General features: G+C 38.7%; 1 protein-coding gene across 5 annotated transcripts in view; it reads right to left on the bottom strand.

Moving 5' to 3' along the window:
- TNRC6B (trinucleotide repeat containing adaptor 6B) overlaps positions 1 to 14,345 on the bottom strand; it is a 132,925-nt gene extending 118,580 nt beyond the window's left edge. For 2 of the 5 annotated variants that reach the window (XR_015697723.1, XM_014061314.2), the window contains exons 1-3: positions 14,117 to 14,345; positions 8,844 to 8,916; positions 7,270 to 7,355 (exon numbers count right to left, since the gene is read on the bottom strand). Coding sequence is in view for 4 of the 5 variants with exons in the window: in XM_014061314.2 (XP_013916789.2) it covers positions 7,270 to 7,314 (45 nt within the window). In the remaining variant the exon portion in view is untranslated. The remainder of the gene's footprint in view (positions 1 to 7,269; positions 7,356 to 8,843; positions 8,917 to 14,116) is intronic. The other 3 variants (XM_014061310.2, XM_014061311.2, XM_014061313.2) reach the window with 2 other exon arrangements.
- Between the last annotated feature and the right edge of the window lie 4,115 nt (positions 14,346 to 18,460).

Genomic DNA, 18,460 nt, shown 5'->3' with positions numbered 1-18,460 from the left:
ATGTCCAAGACTTTCCTATCACAAGTTAAGAAATGATCTATTCATGTCTACATTTCAAAACACGATAGTATTTTATTTTTGAAATAAAAAGAATAGATTTGTGTATATTAGTCCTTAATAAGACCTTATGAGAATGAAAAAGCAGTTCACCTTTGCAATTTGATTGTATGAGTTATATGACTCGAAGTCTTTACTGTACTCAGCTAATATAATGAACTCTGATCAATTAACTATACCTTCAGAATTTTTAACTCTATCTATTACAGTCAAGAACAGCAATATGTAGTGAAATGTAAACAGTCATATACAAGTATCCAGTGTCCAACCAATATTCCTCTCCAGGTTTTCTAGCCTTAAATATCATGAAATGTGAATCTAAATGTTGTTTATTAAATATTTTTATATTATACATTGATCTATTTTGAGATCAAATATAAAACTTGCACTATCTGGACTTCCAAACTGGAAATGTTATTGGTTTCTCGCCAGTTGAGTTGGATTCCTGTTAACTTGCATAGATACCTTTCAGTACTTTTCTCAGCGATTCATTCTATTGCCTTCTTCGAGGATATTTTTTTACTATGATTTCAGACCCTTCTTTATCTGAGATACAAATGGTCAACCCCAACATGAGGCATTGTAGGAGTTGTAGGGATGAGGGAAGATAATTTTTTATACCAGTTTTACTGGAAATGGGGAAAAGTCCTTAAACAAAATTAACACAATGTTCTTTGTATAAGTATTAGATTTTTAAAGCAAAATAATCCAAAATCAACAACAAACATAAATAGTATTGTTTTTAAGCCATTAATATATTTCAAAAATATTAAAAATATGCAATGAAGGGCAACATTTCATAGATTGGAGAAAGGATGATATGCAGTATGTAGAAAGCAAGTTATTCTGTACAGATTTTTAAAGAATATAATGAACTGATTGGTAAAATAGATTTTGAACTTTATTTTTCTCTTCCTGCTATAATATGGCATTTAGGCAATGCAAATTAGTTTGCTTTTATTTTTCCAGGCTAACTGAAACAAATAATATTTGCACTATAGATGAGAGATATAGATAAATAAATTCATTCCAGATTATCAAGAGGAAATTAAGCTCTAAAACTAAACTGGCTAGTTTGAAAATAAATTCTAGAATGTCAAGATATATCTATCTATATCTATCTATATATCTATATCTATTTAGATTTTACAACCCCCATTAACACATCTGCCTTAGAGGCAATACAGCACAGGCTCGATTCCCACCCAGTAAGGGTATGGCTAGCTGATGAGAGCTAAATAGCTTGAAATAGATCTATACTAGTGTCCCTTTATTTATCAGCACAAATATAACACAATATGTGTGTGTGTGTGTGTATGTATATATATGTATATATAATTTTCTAAACCAGAAGAATGTCTAAAATAGTTTGAAAAGTATTTCTATACTTTTAAGCTGCTGCAATTCTACAATCAGTAAGTAGACAAGATGAATGATACATTTCTGGTCAGTCTCATCAGTGGTTCAGGGCGGAAGGAAAGCTGCAAAAGTAACTTCCCCAACATTAGAGTTATTGTTATTACTGTTATAGTTTTAATCCCCAACTATCTATCTATGGTAAACTTAAGGCAACAATCATACCTAATATACATGAATCTTATTTTGCCCCCAACAACAGCCCTGTGAGATAGGCTGGGTTGGGAGAAAGAGGCTGGCCCAACAAGATGGCTTTCGTGCTTAGAACTCAAGGGTCCCTGGTTTCTAGAGGTCAGCAGTTTAACCACTGCACTGAATTGGCTCTCCAATTGCAAAAGACAGAACAGATAAGTTTTGGATCTGCAAAATGCAGTCCTCACAAAAAATGATAATGTCAGGGAGAAATGACATTTATTTCAAATACTTTTATTCCACTTTAAGTTTGCTTAGCCTTGTTTTAAATTAGTTGTCATCATTCCTCCCTTACTCTGACTATGCCAGCAGGGCTTTAGATATGTGGAAGTGTTCTAAGATTTATGAAAGAGTAGATAACACTACTCTGTCTGCCAAGTGCTTACCTTATTCATCTTAATAGCTTAAGCCTGACTTTAGTTAACCAAATTAATTCCAATGATATTCAGTTAATTGCCAAGAACTTCAAAGCATGGCAACCCATATAGTGTAGCGTATAGCAATTATTTAACAGACAGTTGCTAGTAATACTCTCCAATTAGGAGATGGGGGAGGGGGGAGAATTGAATCTTCTAATCAATGTTGACTTCTGGGAACTTCCTGGACAACTCCCCCCAATGTTTCTTAGCAACATTTTTGGAAGTGGTATGTTGTTGCCTTCTTCCAAGAGTCTGAGAGAAAACAAATAGCCCAATGACAGCTGGTTTTGTGCCTAAGGTATAATTAGAACTCATGGTCTCCCAGTTTCTAGCCTGACACTTTAATCATTACAGGAAACTATATCTTAGCAATACAGTACACAAATCAATTTTTAGATATCCAAAGACTTGCAAAGATTTTGATGTACTGATGTACATGTCTTCTTTCAACTCCTTTAGTGGGATGGCTGGACAAGTCAAGAAGCAAGGAGTTTGGGAAACAGAAAACTGTTATATGACAATTTGAAAAAAGAGCTGCAAATAATTTGCTATGACAAAATGGCAGGAGAAAGAAATAGGTTCTGAACCTTGAGACAAATATACCTATGGTTAGTTTTTCAGACTCTACAAAAGGTGTTTTCCTTTGCCATTAAGGCTATTTTGTATCATTTTGAGATCAACTGTATAGCTAGTCCTCAGCTTATGATCACAATTGGGACCAGAATTTTGGTTGCCAAGGAATGCAATCAAGTCATCACATGACTGGGCCCTATGTTACAACCATTTTATTGTGCTTCTTAAGTAAATCACAAGATTGTTAAGCAAATCCAGCTTTGATTTTGCTTTTCAGCTGGAAAGGTCACAAATTGTGATCATAGGACCACAAGACACTGCAACTGTCAAGCACCCAAATTGTGATTGTGTGTTGCTGCAGTTGTAACTTCGATGATGGATCATAAATCACTTTTCTGAGGTTTTCATAACTTTGAACCATTGTGAAATGAACAGTTATAACACAAGGTCTATCTATTGTGGCTTAGGTATAAATTTGATCTTTAGTATCTGACATACAATTTACTCCAGTTGGTGGACTATAGGAAGGAATATTTTAATGAAAGATCAATGCTTTCTATTTAGAAAATTGTTACAGGTAGTCCTCGACTTACAACAGGGGTGGATTTCTCCCGGTTCGCACCAGTACGCCAGTACCGGAATGCTCCCTCCTCGCTCACTGCTCGATCTCTCTCTCTCTCCACACCTCACCATGCTTGCAAAGCATGGCATGAGGGGCAGAAGCCCCCAAACCCAGCGGAGAGCCTAAGCAAAGGAGGAGGTGGAGAGCTGGGCGGAGGAAGGGGGAAACCCTAGCGAGGGCTGCCTGCCACCAACTTGACTCCATGCAGAGAGGGCTGCACAGGGTGCCATAACGCAGGTTGATCAGGGTGATGTGCTGCTGCAAGAAGTGGCGCTGCTACTGCTGGAGCTACGGGTTCGAGGACTTGTTCTGGGAATCCCTCCACCCCAGAACTATGTTGTCCAATAGCACCCCAAAGAGATCCGCGCAGGGCTCTGGCGGCTGCAAAGCATGGCACGAGGGGCAGAAGGGCCCAAACTAGGGTTTCCCCCTTCCTCTGCCCAGGTCCCCGCCTCCTCCTGTGCTTAGGGGAATGGACCGCGCTGCCAAGGACAGGCACGGGATGCCGGCAGCGCTGGGAACTGGGCTGCGCACTGAGGAGTCTGCAGCTGGGGTGCCATGAAGCAGCCCTCTTCGTTTGAACATGCCACGCGGGGCCGCTCCCTTGCTTTGACAGTTGCCTCGTTTCCATTGGGGGGGGGGAGAAATCCATCTTTTCTGTCTCTCTTCATGGATCCCCCCCAATTGGAAACAAGGGGGTTGTGAAAGGCAAGGCAGTGCACCCCACGTGGTTATTTAAGCAGCAAAAGAATGAACAGGAGAGGAATTCCACGCGGGGCTTTTTAAACAGCCAAGCTCCCCTCCTGTTAATTCTTCTGTTTGAATAAGCCACGCGGGGTGCACTCCCTTGTTTTGACGGCCGCCTCGTTTCCAATTGGGGTGGGAGAAGAAATCCATATTTTCTGTCCCTCTCCATGGATCCCTGCCCCAATTGAAAACGAGGGGGCTGTGAAAGACAAGGCAGCACATACCGCGTGGCTGTTCAAACAGCAAAAGAAGCAACAGGAGAGGAATTCCACATGGGGCTTTTTAAACAGCCAAAATCCCCTCCTGTTTTTCAGGCAGGTCGGATCGGGAGTGCACGCCAAGCTGTTGCTGCTCCTGCCACCGCCGCTCTCGGCGCGACTCTCATGAGGGGAAGAGAAAATAATAATAAAAGGCTCCCGCCATGGAGCGACCCACCCCGCTGCCCCGCCCGGCAGAACTTTCCCCCCCTCAGCTCGGCTCTTCTTCGCCCACCAAAGCGCTGCCCCCGCTGTTGCCATGCCCCCTCTGCATGCCCGGCCAATGGCCTGAGGGGGGAGCAAGTGATGGCCGTGTGGGATGGCTAGCGGCGGCTACAGCTCCTGGGCTCACTGTGGGTAGTGGGCAGTGACCCGACTCCAATGCCGCCACTGCTACGCCACCTCTGCAGCAGACCCTCCCGCCTGCAGAACTGAGGCGGGGAAGAAGATAGAAAGACGTGGAGCCAGACTCCCCTTTCCCACGCCCCACAGCTCGCTTCCTTGGGTGGGACCAGGGCGCGCGCAGAGTGAGTGGAGTTTGCGACAAACTTTAAAGTGAATGGGGCTGTTTGTGACTAAATGGGACAGAGAACATAGAGGAATGCAAGGGAGCATGGAGGTAAACTAGTCCAACCCTTCCGAAGGCAGGAGTCCTTCCTTCTCTTTGAGAGCTGTCAGTGGCAGACATGAGGGAAATGGTGTGTGTGTGTGCGTGTGAATGAGAGAGAAATAACGAGAAAGAAAGTTAAAGAGACAAGAAAGAAGGAAGGGAAAGAAAGAAAATAAGTGGGGGATAAACACACAAGAAAGAAGGAAGGGAGGGAGAGAGAGGGGGGGAGAGAACTTATGATCACAATTGAACCCAAAATTTTGGTTGCTAAGCAAGAGCATTGTTAAGTGAGTTTCACCACATTTTTCAAACTTGGCCACGCCCACCTGGTCACATGACCGCCAATCCACTCCCACATGGTCACATGATCACCAAGCCACTCCCACAAAACAGGCCACACCTACAGAATAGGTTCTAAAAATGTTTTAAAACCCACCTCTGACTTACAACCATTTGTTTAGTGACTGTTTGAAGGTATAATGGTACTGAAAAAATTGGATAAATTCACTCATAACTGTGTTGCTTAGCAACAGAAATTTTGGGATCAAATGTGATCGTAAGCTGAGGACTACCTGTATGGGAAAATATCTCACTTCAATGTTGTGCTAATGCAAGTAGACAATATCAACCCAATTGGATTAATGTTCTGAAATATAAAATACTTTAAATTAGCAATTGACCATAAACAATTGAGTACATAAATATAACATTCTATACTTTAAGATAAGGCAATCTTAATGCCATAAAGAACTGTGCAATCCTTTTTATTCAATCTCTAAAACGAAGTTTGGAATCTCAACACAGCACTTTTCTGCAACACCTTAAAGTAGTTATTCATTATCAAAACACAATTTCAGATACTTGATAAGTACATCCCTCACGTTATTCCTAAAATTGAACATTCCTAATTTCTTTTGTCTTTCTTCCCAAGACTTAATTTCTAGTTCCCTATTGTCCTTTTTTTGCTTCTATTCCAGTTTACCCTTTTTATTTTTCATATTATGCTATCTGAATAGTCAAAGCAGGTATTATCAATGAAAACAGAGTGGAAGAATTGCTTTTTTGTATTTGGAACATATATTTCTGTTAATGTGTTCTAAAACTAAATTTGCATTTTTAACAGCAACATCACAATACAGCTTGTGATCAACCATAATTCTAAGATCTTTTCCCCATAACTCTTTGAGTCAGATATGCCCTATTTTTTATCTAGACATTAGATCCCCCCCCAATGACTAATGTCAATTTATCTTATACAATTTCATTATTTTCAAGCTATTCCTGCAAGCAAGAGCATTTTGAACTGTATCTTTTCTAGAGTTTGATCTATCCCATATCATTTTGAAATTCATGTGTAAATTGAAAAAATGATGTATGTTTTTTCCATCACTTTGTCCAAACAATGAAGAATACTGAAGAATATCTGGATGAAGCCCCATGTTGGTCCAGTGTGATGAGGAATCACTGACAACCTTACACAGCCTTAAAGTCAAATATTGCCCAACTTTTAAAATCTTATTTTTAAAAATAATTGAAATATTTTTTTAAAAAATCACAAGTCAGACAATTGTGTATTGCGTCCTTGTAAATTATATGCTTCTTTCTTTCCCTTGTCAGTCAACATTAAAGTTTATGCATCCTCTTTTCCTCCCATCTGTCCTCCTTTCCAATGATCTGTGTAATCTTTTGCCTTTTCAAATATCCTATAACAGAAGATATAACAATCCTGAGTGAATTTAAAACTGAGTTCCTGCTCAGGACTTACTGCATCTAAACTAATTGCCTCCCGACATATATATTGCTTACCAGAAAGTTGACTGTCTTAATCATAAACACCAGAAGGAACAATGTTTTAAGAAAAGTTTTTTTCAACAACAGAGCTTCTCTAGACATACTCCCTCTGTGTTTCAGTTTTCAACATCCACTACATGAGGAGAGGGATAATACAGGCAAAAATAAGGAATATATGTAATCTCCTGAAACCAGACTTTACTATTCCAGTGCAAGATTATTTTTAGTAACATTTATTTTGTAGTACTAGGGCTGAAAACCTGTCAGGCAAATGACTGTTTAATTCATGTATTGCTGGCATCTAAAGATGAGAAAATTGACTGCAAGAGAGGATAGATGGTTCATTTGTCAGTTATGTACAAGCATATAACCCAGTCCACATATAACTAATTATTTAATCAGAATATTATGGGATACTAACTTCTTCTATAACTGGGCTAGTCTAGGTTAGATTCAATTGTATAAATTTCATCTGCATCAGTGCATGGAATATGATTTGGAAACAAGTTGCAATTTGGAAATCAAATTCATATAAAAACAGTAAATAATGAAGTTGCCACAAGCTCATTCTACTATTTTACTGACCTTGGAACTGCCTTCTTCCAAAATTTCTCCCTCATCGGTTTGCATGGGAACAGAATATGTGCAAAATTCTGCTGAAATATGAAATTCTGCCAAAGAAAAAGAAAGGAAGGAAAATACATTAAAAAATAAATTATATATTTATGAGTTGTACTGCATGTTATAAGACATAAATGCCATTAAAAATTCACACAACATGTGGCTTTTCATATGTTGGACAATCAGTGTATACCAGCACTTTACAGCAAAATAAAAGACCATTCAGAGGGGGAAAGTGTTAATATGCACATATACATAAATATTATCAAGACATTTGGAAATGGGGTGGAGACTATAAATATTCTAATTAAATTAATTCCTTACCAAATCTGTCACAATAATCATGAACCTATTTTATTTAGTCATTAATTTAACTAATTTGTAGGAAACTTTAATTTCTGTCATATAGATTATGGACTTTGAACTCTATTTCTAGAGATAAAAATGAAGTTATCAGACCCAAGAGACTTGAAAGGTACTGAACGTTAAATTATAAAATTCAAGAAACATCCTGTCCCTTTATTCAAGACCTTCTACACACATCTAGCTTATTCACGTTTACTTTATTCCTAATGAAGTACATCCAGATCTTCCACTATGGATTAGTGAACAGACATAATATACACCTTAATATATTTTTGTTTTTGTGTGTGTATTTTTTGTTCTTAAATGTTTACAACTGTAAATGGCCCAGAGTTCCTGGGAGCTAGGCAGACTATAAATTTAATAAATCATCACTATGATTTTTAAATCTGTATTCTTACAAAAAAAAGTTGGCCAAGGAAGCCAAATTGAACAACCATAATGACCTTAACAAGGCAGAGGAAAATGTAACATAGCAAAATAAAGAAGGTATATCCCATCTTTTTCTCTTTCCTTCATATTATAAGCAATATTATCTCCAAAGCACCATTATGTCTAATTTAACTCATGAATCCTATAAAAACTATATGCTATTGCTATCATTGGATAATCTATATGGAATACCTGCATAATATGGTAACAGATTTGGGGTAATTTATAAGATAGAGTAACAGCACGAAATCATACCGCTCTAAAAAGGCATATCCAACCTAGATTTTGGTCCCCCCCCCACTATCTTTTATTGTGTTGGATAGAATTGGAAAAAATTAAATTCTGTAATATATGGAAATATTTAAGTTGCAAAAGAACTACTTGAGAAAAAGGAGGACCTGATTCTCTAATGCCAGATATGTTAATACTGTGCCATACTTTAACTATACCATTTCAGCTGTTGAGCAAAATAACTAGGAGAATTATTGTGCCATTTTAGTATGCTAATACTGATCTGGAGATCTGTCTTAAGTAAAACCTTTTTATTCACTCAGTATAGCCAAATTTTAAAGGAATAGTATTTTTATACTGACAAACAACTTTGCTGTGGAATTCTTTTAAATTATAATCAATATATTCAGGAAAAGGAAAAGATCAAATTTGGAATGACACAAAAATCAATGTTGCCTACATATTTTCCATATGTACAAGTTTATGTAGTTATATATTTCTATATAATTTACCTTGACAGCTTCTTAGGGCTATTGAAGCCCACTAGGACCTGTCCTGGCTACATTCAGTGCAAAAGTCAAATTACTGTAGGAAGAAAAACAAAAAGAAACCAGCATTTTTCCATTGTTCATAACAAGGGAACAATTACTATATTATAATGACACTTCACCATTAATAATGTCACTTCAACTCTAAAAAAGCCTTAGAAATAACAAAGCAACATATTACTTTTACTTTGATAAATACTATACATTTATCTCAAAGGTAACAGTAACACAATTGTTGATTTGGAAAAATAAGCATAGACATTTATGCACTATGTTACTATTTTATAAATTGCCATACAGATAATCCTTGACTTATAACCGTAATTGAGCCTAGACATTTGGTCATAAGGCATTGTGGTCACAAGTCAAGTCGCCATTTGATTGGACTTAATTTTACAACTGTTTTTACAACCGTTATTGAGTCAGGATGGTAATTAAGTGAATCATGTGACTGTATGTGCGAATCCAGCTTATCCAGTGGCATTTTTTCTCCAGAAAATGACACAAATCGTGCAAAAAGCAACCACGTAACTGCTGTGCACTGCAACCGATTGTGAATTCAAACAAGTTGCCAAGTGCCTGAAATGCAATTTAGTTTAGTTTTTAGTTTTATTAGTTTTATTAAACATTTATAGGCCGCCCTTTTCCCTGAGGGGACTCAGGGCGGCTTACAATAATAGGGGAGGGGAGTGCAGGACAAAACACAAAATAAAATGTGAGTAACAAATAATTAGCAGTAAAAACACAACATTCATTCAACATTCGGGAGGGGCGAGAGTAAAGTCTTATCCCCAGGCCTGACGGGATAGCCAGATCTTGAGGGCTGTGCGGAAGGCCTGGATGTAACTGCTTGGGTAGTACAGCAGTCATAACTTTGAGGCAAGTCATATCTAACATTTTTTAAGTCACTGGTAACTTTGAATAATCTTGAAACATCTGGTCGTAGGTTGAGGGCTATCTTGTACAATAATAAAGAGTCTGGTAGAATGGCTATTAAAAGCAGTCGGCTCCATATATTGGAGAACCTATATCCCATAGTAGAAAAGAAAGAATAAGCAAAACAATGTAAAGGTGCCAAGTAGCAAGCCATGATATTAACTATGAATGGCAGTTGGCAAAATGCCATTAATAAGGATTAAATTGAACTTCCTGTTCCAAAGATTAGAACTATTCAAGGTAGCCCTGAAAACCATTCGGAGTCTCAGCTAGTCTAGAATACAATGGCTCAGGAACTGATGGGTATGTTCATGAAACATCTCCACTTTGCGAGCTAGTAAAGACTACCAGTATACTCCAGGTGCTAGACTATAAAGTCCTACATATCATATAGCCAGGTGATGTGAGGGACTGCCTATTTTCATAGTTTGTCTCTGGTTAACATGTAGTGGAAGAGGGGCCACAGTGGCTCACATGGTAAGATGCTGGCCTGCGCACTGCAGAGGTCGGCGGCTCGATTCCGGTGAGCAAACAAACTGTGTAGAGGCAAAAAATGAGCCACCCCGATTGCCTGCCGGCATTCAGGAATCCTGCGAGTAGAGATAACACCGCCCCAAAAATTCCTTTCAGAGGCAGCCAACTACCTTAGTGATCCCTGGCTAACATGTACCATATGCTTAAAAAAAAATGTAGTGGAAGAAGACATGCTCAGAGTACCCTTGATCAAGTATTGCCATCTAGGAAGTATGCTTTATATTACGAGTTGCTCATAGTCTGTTTGAAGTTGGGCAGAACCTAATCTAAACAAAATCAAAATCTAATCAATCAGTAATTAAGTATCAGCCACAAATAAAAGAAAAAGCTGATCCATTTCAGCAATTACAGCAGAAATCAGAATACAGAAATAACCTTCTTAGACCACTCTTTCAATCAGATACACCTTTTATTATTAATTTCTATGCTGCCCACCTTGCTGAGGCCTGTTGTATAGACTGTTGTATAGTTAACATTACTGTTAAAACACAGCTGTACTAGAGGGCACCATGATTTAACAAGCGTGATATTTAATCGTATGTACTTTCATGTCTACAATATACTGTTTAATGTAAAACACATCATATAATTGCAATAGCTTACTACTGCACAGGTGTCAATTCAAAAACCAGAGAAAGCCCTCCAAAAGCAGCTATTAAGGATCTTTAAACATTGCTGCCAAATTGTGGCTTTGGTTTGAAATGGAGGATTATTAATACAAGTAAAATGTTCAAATTAAACACATTCATTTAATCTGACATTTAATTTGAATCCAATACAATTTCCACTGTCTATTTGATGTGTATGAGGGGGGAGGAAGGGAGGATAGAGAATGAGAGATCCTTGGCAAATCAATCAAAAGACAACTATTTTGCCACCAATGCAGTCACACTCCCTTTGCACAGCAAGGGAACACAAGCATGAATTAAAAAAATTGAGAGGCTACCACATGTAGACACAGCCAGTAATTCTGTGGAAAAATCCTTATATCCTAGTAATGCCACAGTAAAACTTTCCTTAGAGAGATTAATTCTATCAATTAAAATCTATCCAAAAGCATTTGCAAAATTTCCTTTTCCTAACTAACTGAGAATATGTAAACACAGCATAGGAAATGCATGTACTTATATATGTTGACAAAATCATATTAGATAACAAAAAATGTATCCTATATGTTTCTTAATTAGTATAACAGGAATTTAACTAAGATTTTTTTTCAAAAAAAACAAAACCCTATTAATTTCATAATTTGGTATATTCCTGCAAAACAAATTTGAATAAATCAATCATCTAAACTAAATTGTTTACCTGCATTAAAATCCTGATGGTCTCATCAACAGCAGCTTTAATTATCTATAAATTTTATATAATCAGTTTAAGTCGAAAAAGCATTTAAGTTTAACTATAAATTCAATATTGGATAGCACATTTTTGTCTTTGCTTTACATTCAAAATAATATATATATATATATATATATATATATATATATATATATATATATATATATATATATATATATATATATATATATATATATATATATATATCTGTAATATATTATACTACAGATTCATAAGCTTTTCTAAGTCAGAGAAGGCTACTCTAAACATTTTATAATTTACACATTACAAGACAAAGTTTAGGACTGGGATAACTAATGTTTCCTTTGTACATGAAATCCATTGTGATATTTATGAGCATTTTAGTTTTTAATCATTGGGTAATTTAATAATAGTTCAAATTAAAGAGCTTTTTGCAGAAACCTGTCACCCCACAGAATGCCTCCAAATCCAGGAAAGCCACATAGATGCTGAAAAAGTAAAATGACAGATATCTGTGGAGATCAGCAATTTTTGGTGAAAATCTCACTTTCCTCCAACAAAAAGAAAAACACTTTTGTTGCTGGTTGGGAATAAGGGTAAATAGGGATGGTATCAGGGCAACTAGGGACAGCTGGGAAGCATGCAGTAGACGGAAGCAGCATGACATAATCAGACACACAAAGAATAAGAAAAATGGGATTTGGATAGGCAGTGTTGCACAGAACAAGTTGATATAGGGAAAATTGTGCAACCTCAATGTGAACCAATTAAAAACAAGGGGAACCTTTCTTAATTTCTACTTGGATTCATAAGCAAATTGCTCATTTTAATCAAACTTTTCCATCTTTTAAAAAACAATTGTTTGCATTCCAGAAATAGTTTAAAAGATATTCTCTGCCAAGTGGTTCAAATTATTTGTTATATGACTAAAAGACAATTTTCAATTTCTCTAAGAGATAACATGAATGCAACTACAGAACAAATTCTTATCTAAGCAACGCAGGAGAGCAGGATCCAATTTAGTGAATGTGCATTATTTCTACAATCTTTCACTCCATATTTAGCAATAATTAAGGGATGATTATCCCTAAAAGTTCACATCAATTTTAATCCTTGCTAGCATACAAATACTAGTTTGCATTTTGGCTTGCAGGGAACTTTGCTAATATTAAATGTTCTTCCAAACGCAACCAGAGGTGAATCTTCCCCTTAATTTTTTAAATGCTAGCCAATGCAACCACTAATTTCTTAATTACACCTTCATACTAGTTGATTATTACATTGATAAGGTGCAGCACCATTCTATGGATCATAAAGGGAAAGGAGCACCTAAAGCTGCACTTTTCTTGCATGGCAGGTAGTAAACATTTAACACCATCAGAAGGAACTCGTTTGTTACACCTTTTTTTTTACCATCCCATCCTCTCTGTATGTTGATCCAGCGTGACTCTACAGCGTTATATTTAAATGAATTTATGACTTTCATTTGGGCTCTTCCGTGTCTTGTTAGTATAACTGAGAGAAACATGCTCCCTTCAGTTCCAATATTTCTTAGCCGGAGCAAGGTAATGCTCTAAAAACTAGCGACACTAGAGGCAGCGGGAGTCCCGTTGATGGAAGAGGGGGAAAGTAGGAAACAGAAAGCCAGCCAGGGGATGACACTTATTTATATCTTTTAGGATCGTTTTTCACGCTGTATTTAAAGCACCGGGAGCTGCTACAACCAACGCTGCTATAAATAAGACTTTACACCAACGTTCAGGGTAGTCCGGCTGGCTTCGGAAGCAGCTCCTGGACTTCACCGAGAGCAAATACGTGCAAAGTTGGGCTCCGAGAAGCGGACGAGACCCGAAAAGGAGCCGGTAGGTCGCCGACGATTTTGCAAATCTCTCGCTCCTTTCACTCCTCCTCCAAGCAGGGAAGTCATTCAATGTGCTACCGACATCGCATTCGTGAGTTCTGGAGGAAACTTTCCCTCCAGGGATTGAGACTCAATTCAGCCCGCAAAAAAGGTGTCGCTGAGGAGGGGGGGGGGACCGTTCCTTTAAGTATTCGACGATCTACTACGAATACCCTCGGATCAGCCGTCAGTGCGCAGGCGCAGCTGCGGAAACGCCTCTAACCTCCCCCCCCCCCGCAGTAGCCAAATAGCTCCGATCGAGGGAAGCTTTTTTGCTGCTTACAGACGCTAAATAAGGCAACCCCCCACTCCTGTTATGAGGGGGGGGGGAGAGAAACCCTGCTGAAAAATACGACTGGCGACTGAATAGAAGGGAGGGGAGGTGAAAGCGAGGCAGCCGTTGGGTTTCCCTTCAGGATTTATGATCGTTCCCGGCGGAATGGCGAGGATGCCGTGGGAAGGCTCTACGGCGTTACCTCAAGACGCCCCGGGCTACTGAAACCGAGCACGGACCCGCATCCCCGAGGCCTGCGTCGCCACTCACCCACAAGAAGCCACGATCGTCGCCTCTCCGTTCGCCGCGGTGCAGCCGCGAAGCCCACCGCCGCCTCCTCCTCGGCGCGTCTGCAGGAGCCGCTTTACCCGCTTATCTTAAGATCCAAACAAATGGCAGGGGGAGGAGGGAAACACCGCCTCCAAAAAATAAACTTTCCTCGTCGCCGCCGTCTCACTCCCTGGAGAAGCACGAACCCAAACACATAGAGGCCCGCCTTCCGAACCGCCTATTGGTAGCCCTGCAATAACGCTCGAGTCCATTGGTTTCGTTTTCTGGCTGTCTTTAATACGACCTTCCCCTTTCTCCCGCCTTTCCCTCTTTTCCATTGGCTGACTGCCTAACTATCCCACGATACAATGGTTAAAAGTTTGTGTCTATCAACCTTAACTCCGCCCTCTAAGCTTGTGATGATAATTGGATGGTGTGTAAACCATCCGGTGTCTTATTGGCGAAGCCAACTACGTATACTGCTTTAAACTTGAACCTTTCTTCTTTTTTTCTCCTGGCTTTTCTCTAATTCGCTAAAACTACAGCCGGTCAAGTTAAACTGCATATTGTCCCACCCATTTGATTCCTAAGCCGAAATGATTGGTTATATATTTCGTCACCACAACTAATGCACGGCACTCATGGAAGCCGCTATAAAATGAGAAAAAGGACATTAAGCGCGCCTAGGCCGTGTGTTTTAATGGCTTACACATTTGGAACTGTTTGGCTTTTGGCGTTCCCTATGGCGTTCATAGACATCATAGCTTGTATCGTGGCTTGTATGCGTCCACCTATTAATCACTTGAAAATGGTTAGCATAATGAAATGGTTAAGATAATGGAAATGCCACCATGATGCTCCTGCGTTCAAAGGTTAGAACGGCATCGTTCTTTAGGCGTAAAGCAGTAGCGCTATCACTTGGTTCCTAATGGGAATTACGCTGAATCCACAGTAAAAGGCAACAGGCAATTATTCCGTATCGCGTTTTCTTCGCTCAAATTGTTAATTAAAAAAAAGATGCCTTCCAATACTTCCTTTCGCCTTCCAGTCTGTCTCGCGCAGGCGCAGTGCCAAGCGCTCTGCGCAGCTGTGGGACCACGTGGGCGTTTGTTGCTGATCCGGCACGTGGCCTCGGACAGCCTCCGCGTGACTATGACAGCAGGAGTCCTTCAGGGCGACGCTGCTCTCGGTGTAAGCCTGAGTGGCGGGAGTCCTCTCGTTCCCCCACCTCGTTTGGATTTAGTTCGTGAGGTCGGGAACGGCTGTTGGTGCCGCTGTGGCAAGTTGTAGGGCAGAGGTGAGGGGCGGGGGGCGGTTAGCAGAACAGACAGGAGGGGAGCGCAAGTGCAGCAGAGCTGGCTTGTTTCCTTTGGAAAAAAGCCAAGGGACAGTTAAGTGTCTCCCCTGCTTCGTATTCTGAGGTAGCAACCCAAACCATAAACTCCTCCCAGCGGATGCATTCAGGTAGCATTAAAGGTAAAACCCTTCTGGAGTTGAGCTCTGCTTCTAGTGACTTGGGCAGATGTGAGTACTCCCAAAGAGACGGCACTGGAACTGCTATGTTCAAGGAAGGTTCCATGAAATCCCAAGAATTTAAGCAAAATGAAAATTATGGAACCAGTACCCAAAAGAATATTACCAATTGTCATTTAAAAAAATAAGCCTTATATATAGAAACGCGGTGGGACGTGGTGGCTCAGTGGCTAAGACGCTGAGCTTGTCGATCCGAAAGGTCGGCAGTTCGATGGTGAGCACCGCATAACGGAGTGAGCTCCCGTTACTTGTCCCAGCTTCTGCCAATGTTCGAAAGCACGTAAGAATGCAAATAGAAAAATAGAGACCACCTTTGGTGGGAAGGTAATAGGTTCCGTGCGTTTAGTCATGCCGGCCACATGACCACAGAGACGTCTTTGGACAGCCTCTTCGGCTTTGAAACGGAGATGAGCACGGAGATGTGCGAGAAGAACTTTTACTTTTGCTTATAGAAACAATGTTCAAATAGAACTGTATATTCCCTCCCCACCCTAATGTTTTATTGCTTAATCCCCACTTGAGTTGGTTGGTCTTTTTTTTCCATGTGTCCCTTGTTTTTGTAATTGCCAGTTTTGGTCTATTTTTCATGGTGTGAGAATTCTCATAGGTGCCAGCCTGGAAGTGATTTGTCAATGCCTTCTTTCAGGAAGGCTTTTGTCATTGTAGTTTATAGATTTTAGGCTTTCTGATGTTTCTCATTTATTAGTCAGGTTGCTTTCTGTTTAAATGTTTCTGGATTAGCCAAGGTTGGCCAAGTGCTGTTTAGCCTTACAAAAATAAATAGGATCAATGTTCAATATGCAATGTAAATGCATCTGATAGGTTTTTACCAGGCTTTGAAGCATGTTTTTATTCATGCCCGTTAGCTCAGATCCAAAAAGTTGTTTAGAGTAGACCCCCTGAAATCAGTCCTGTTTCAGCTAATAACTAAACTTTAATTTGCTTCAGGAGTTGTATTCTATTATATACAATATGTTGAAATCCAAATAAATTGTTACTACCAAAATAAAAATGATGCAGCCAATGAGTACTGTGTCTAGCAGGCATCATGTTGCAATGGCTATGCTACATAATTCTTTATAGATCCTCCTGATTTGTCACTGGCCAAATTGAACATAAAGCACCGGTTTCCATAATGCATGATAAGCATGATTAATAGTTTCTTATTGTTAAGTTTCAAGTGTGTACATGGCATTCATTCAATATCTAATCTTTATTATGGTCACAGACCAGCACAAAAAATGTACATGACATAAGAATATAGTTTCCTAACACTTATGTTTTCTCTCCTCAAAAGAATCCTTGTGCCTTTTATTTAAGGATGGAACAAAATATATAAATCTTATGTTTATATAACATTTGCTTTTACTTTGAAATATTAGCAATTTAGATTTGAATATTGCTATAAGATAATGCTTATCAAACATCAGAAGAGATAACAAGAGATGTGAAGTTTACCGCTGTAATCCTTTTTTTTTATTTTTGCAAGTAGGTCAAAATATTTACATAGTCTGTTAAAGAACATTTTCATTACTTGCAAAAATATTTTTTCATTCTTGATGGCAATCATTTAATTTAAATGTACTGTTAATTATTTACTGTAGCCTGAATGTATACATTCTTACATTTTGTTATTATGGCTTAATTGAGGCTGATATGTTTAAATTATTGAATTGTGAAACATTTGAAACACTATATTATTTGCTTAAAATCTCATCTATTTGCAAGCAATTAAGCAAATGTCATTGAAGCTCCCATTACTAGAGTCTGACATTGCATCCAGAAACCATAATCAGACATGATGAGCTCATCTCTGATATTTTTTCCTTCAGTTCCTGCTTCATTTCTTTTATTTGTTAAAACTAAAATGTAATTGCCCACCTTTCCTTTAGGAGCTGAAGATGTCCTGCAATATTTTCCCTATAAAGTAGATTGAGCTGGGAGAGTTAAGATATTGGAGAAGTGTAGAAATGCACAGAGGTAGGAGTAAACACTAAAATAATATAAGGCAAATCTGTTGGCAGCTTATTTCATAAATAGCAACTCAGTCCAGGTGGCAATATATGTGGAAAGAAGCATTTGAGATCATTCAAAGAGATTCCACCTAAATGAACTGTCTATCAAGGAGGCTTGGAAATTCTTCTTACAGCTTCCAAGATTCTATATTTATCAGAGATTAGTATTAAAGATAGCTTATCTGTACTTCATGCTTTCATGATTTGGTTCAGGTGTGTTGGGCTTGATTAACCAGTGAACTTCTCAGGTGATTGATAAACTTAAACTTGAATCTCCCAAGTCCTAGGCCTGGGCCTTAATCATTATATCACCAAGAAGGCCTACAACTTTCAATTCTCAATGAAATGGTGTTGACATATTTGTTTTCCTTCACAAGTTGCACAATCTGAACTCCAGGCAATGGGATCTTCTTGATTTATATTCCATTTTTCTAGCCAATCATTGTTTAAATTGTATTTCTTAAACTCCATCATAAAAAAGAGGTAAATTATTTGCAAGGACAACAGATGCAGAAATTGAAAGATGAGAATTCAGGTTGGAAGAATAACAATACTAGTTTACGTAAGTAACCAAGAAATTCCTTGACACTAAGGCAATAGACTGAGGTAAAAAAAATTAGTATAGGATTAACCAGTCCTAAAATGGAGATATTATGTTCCTAAAAGGAGCTGCTCTAACCATGATTTTAACTGACATAGAACGTAGAATCATAAGACTGAAAGGGAACATGGCCTTCTAGTCCAATCCTCTGCTCAAGGCAGGAGACCTTATACCATCTCAGTCAAATTGTTGTCC

This window comes from Thamnophis sirtalis, unplaced genomic scaffold, assembly GCF_051295495.1.
Source record: "Thamnophis sirtalis isolate CommonGarterSnake01/CBP01778 unplaced genomic scaffold, rThaSir2_p1.2 scaffold_9, whole genome shotgun sequence".
Taxonomy (NCBI): Eukaryota; Metazoa; Chordata; class Lepidosauria; order Squamata; family Natricidae; genus Thamnophis; species Thamnophis sirtalis.
This window is presented reverse-complemented; position numbering and strand designations above follow the sequence as displayed.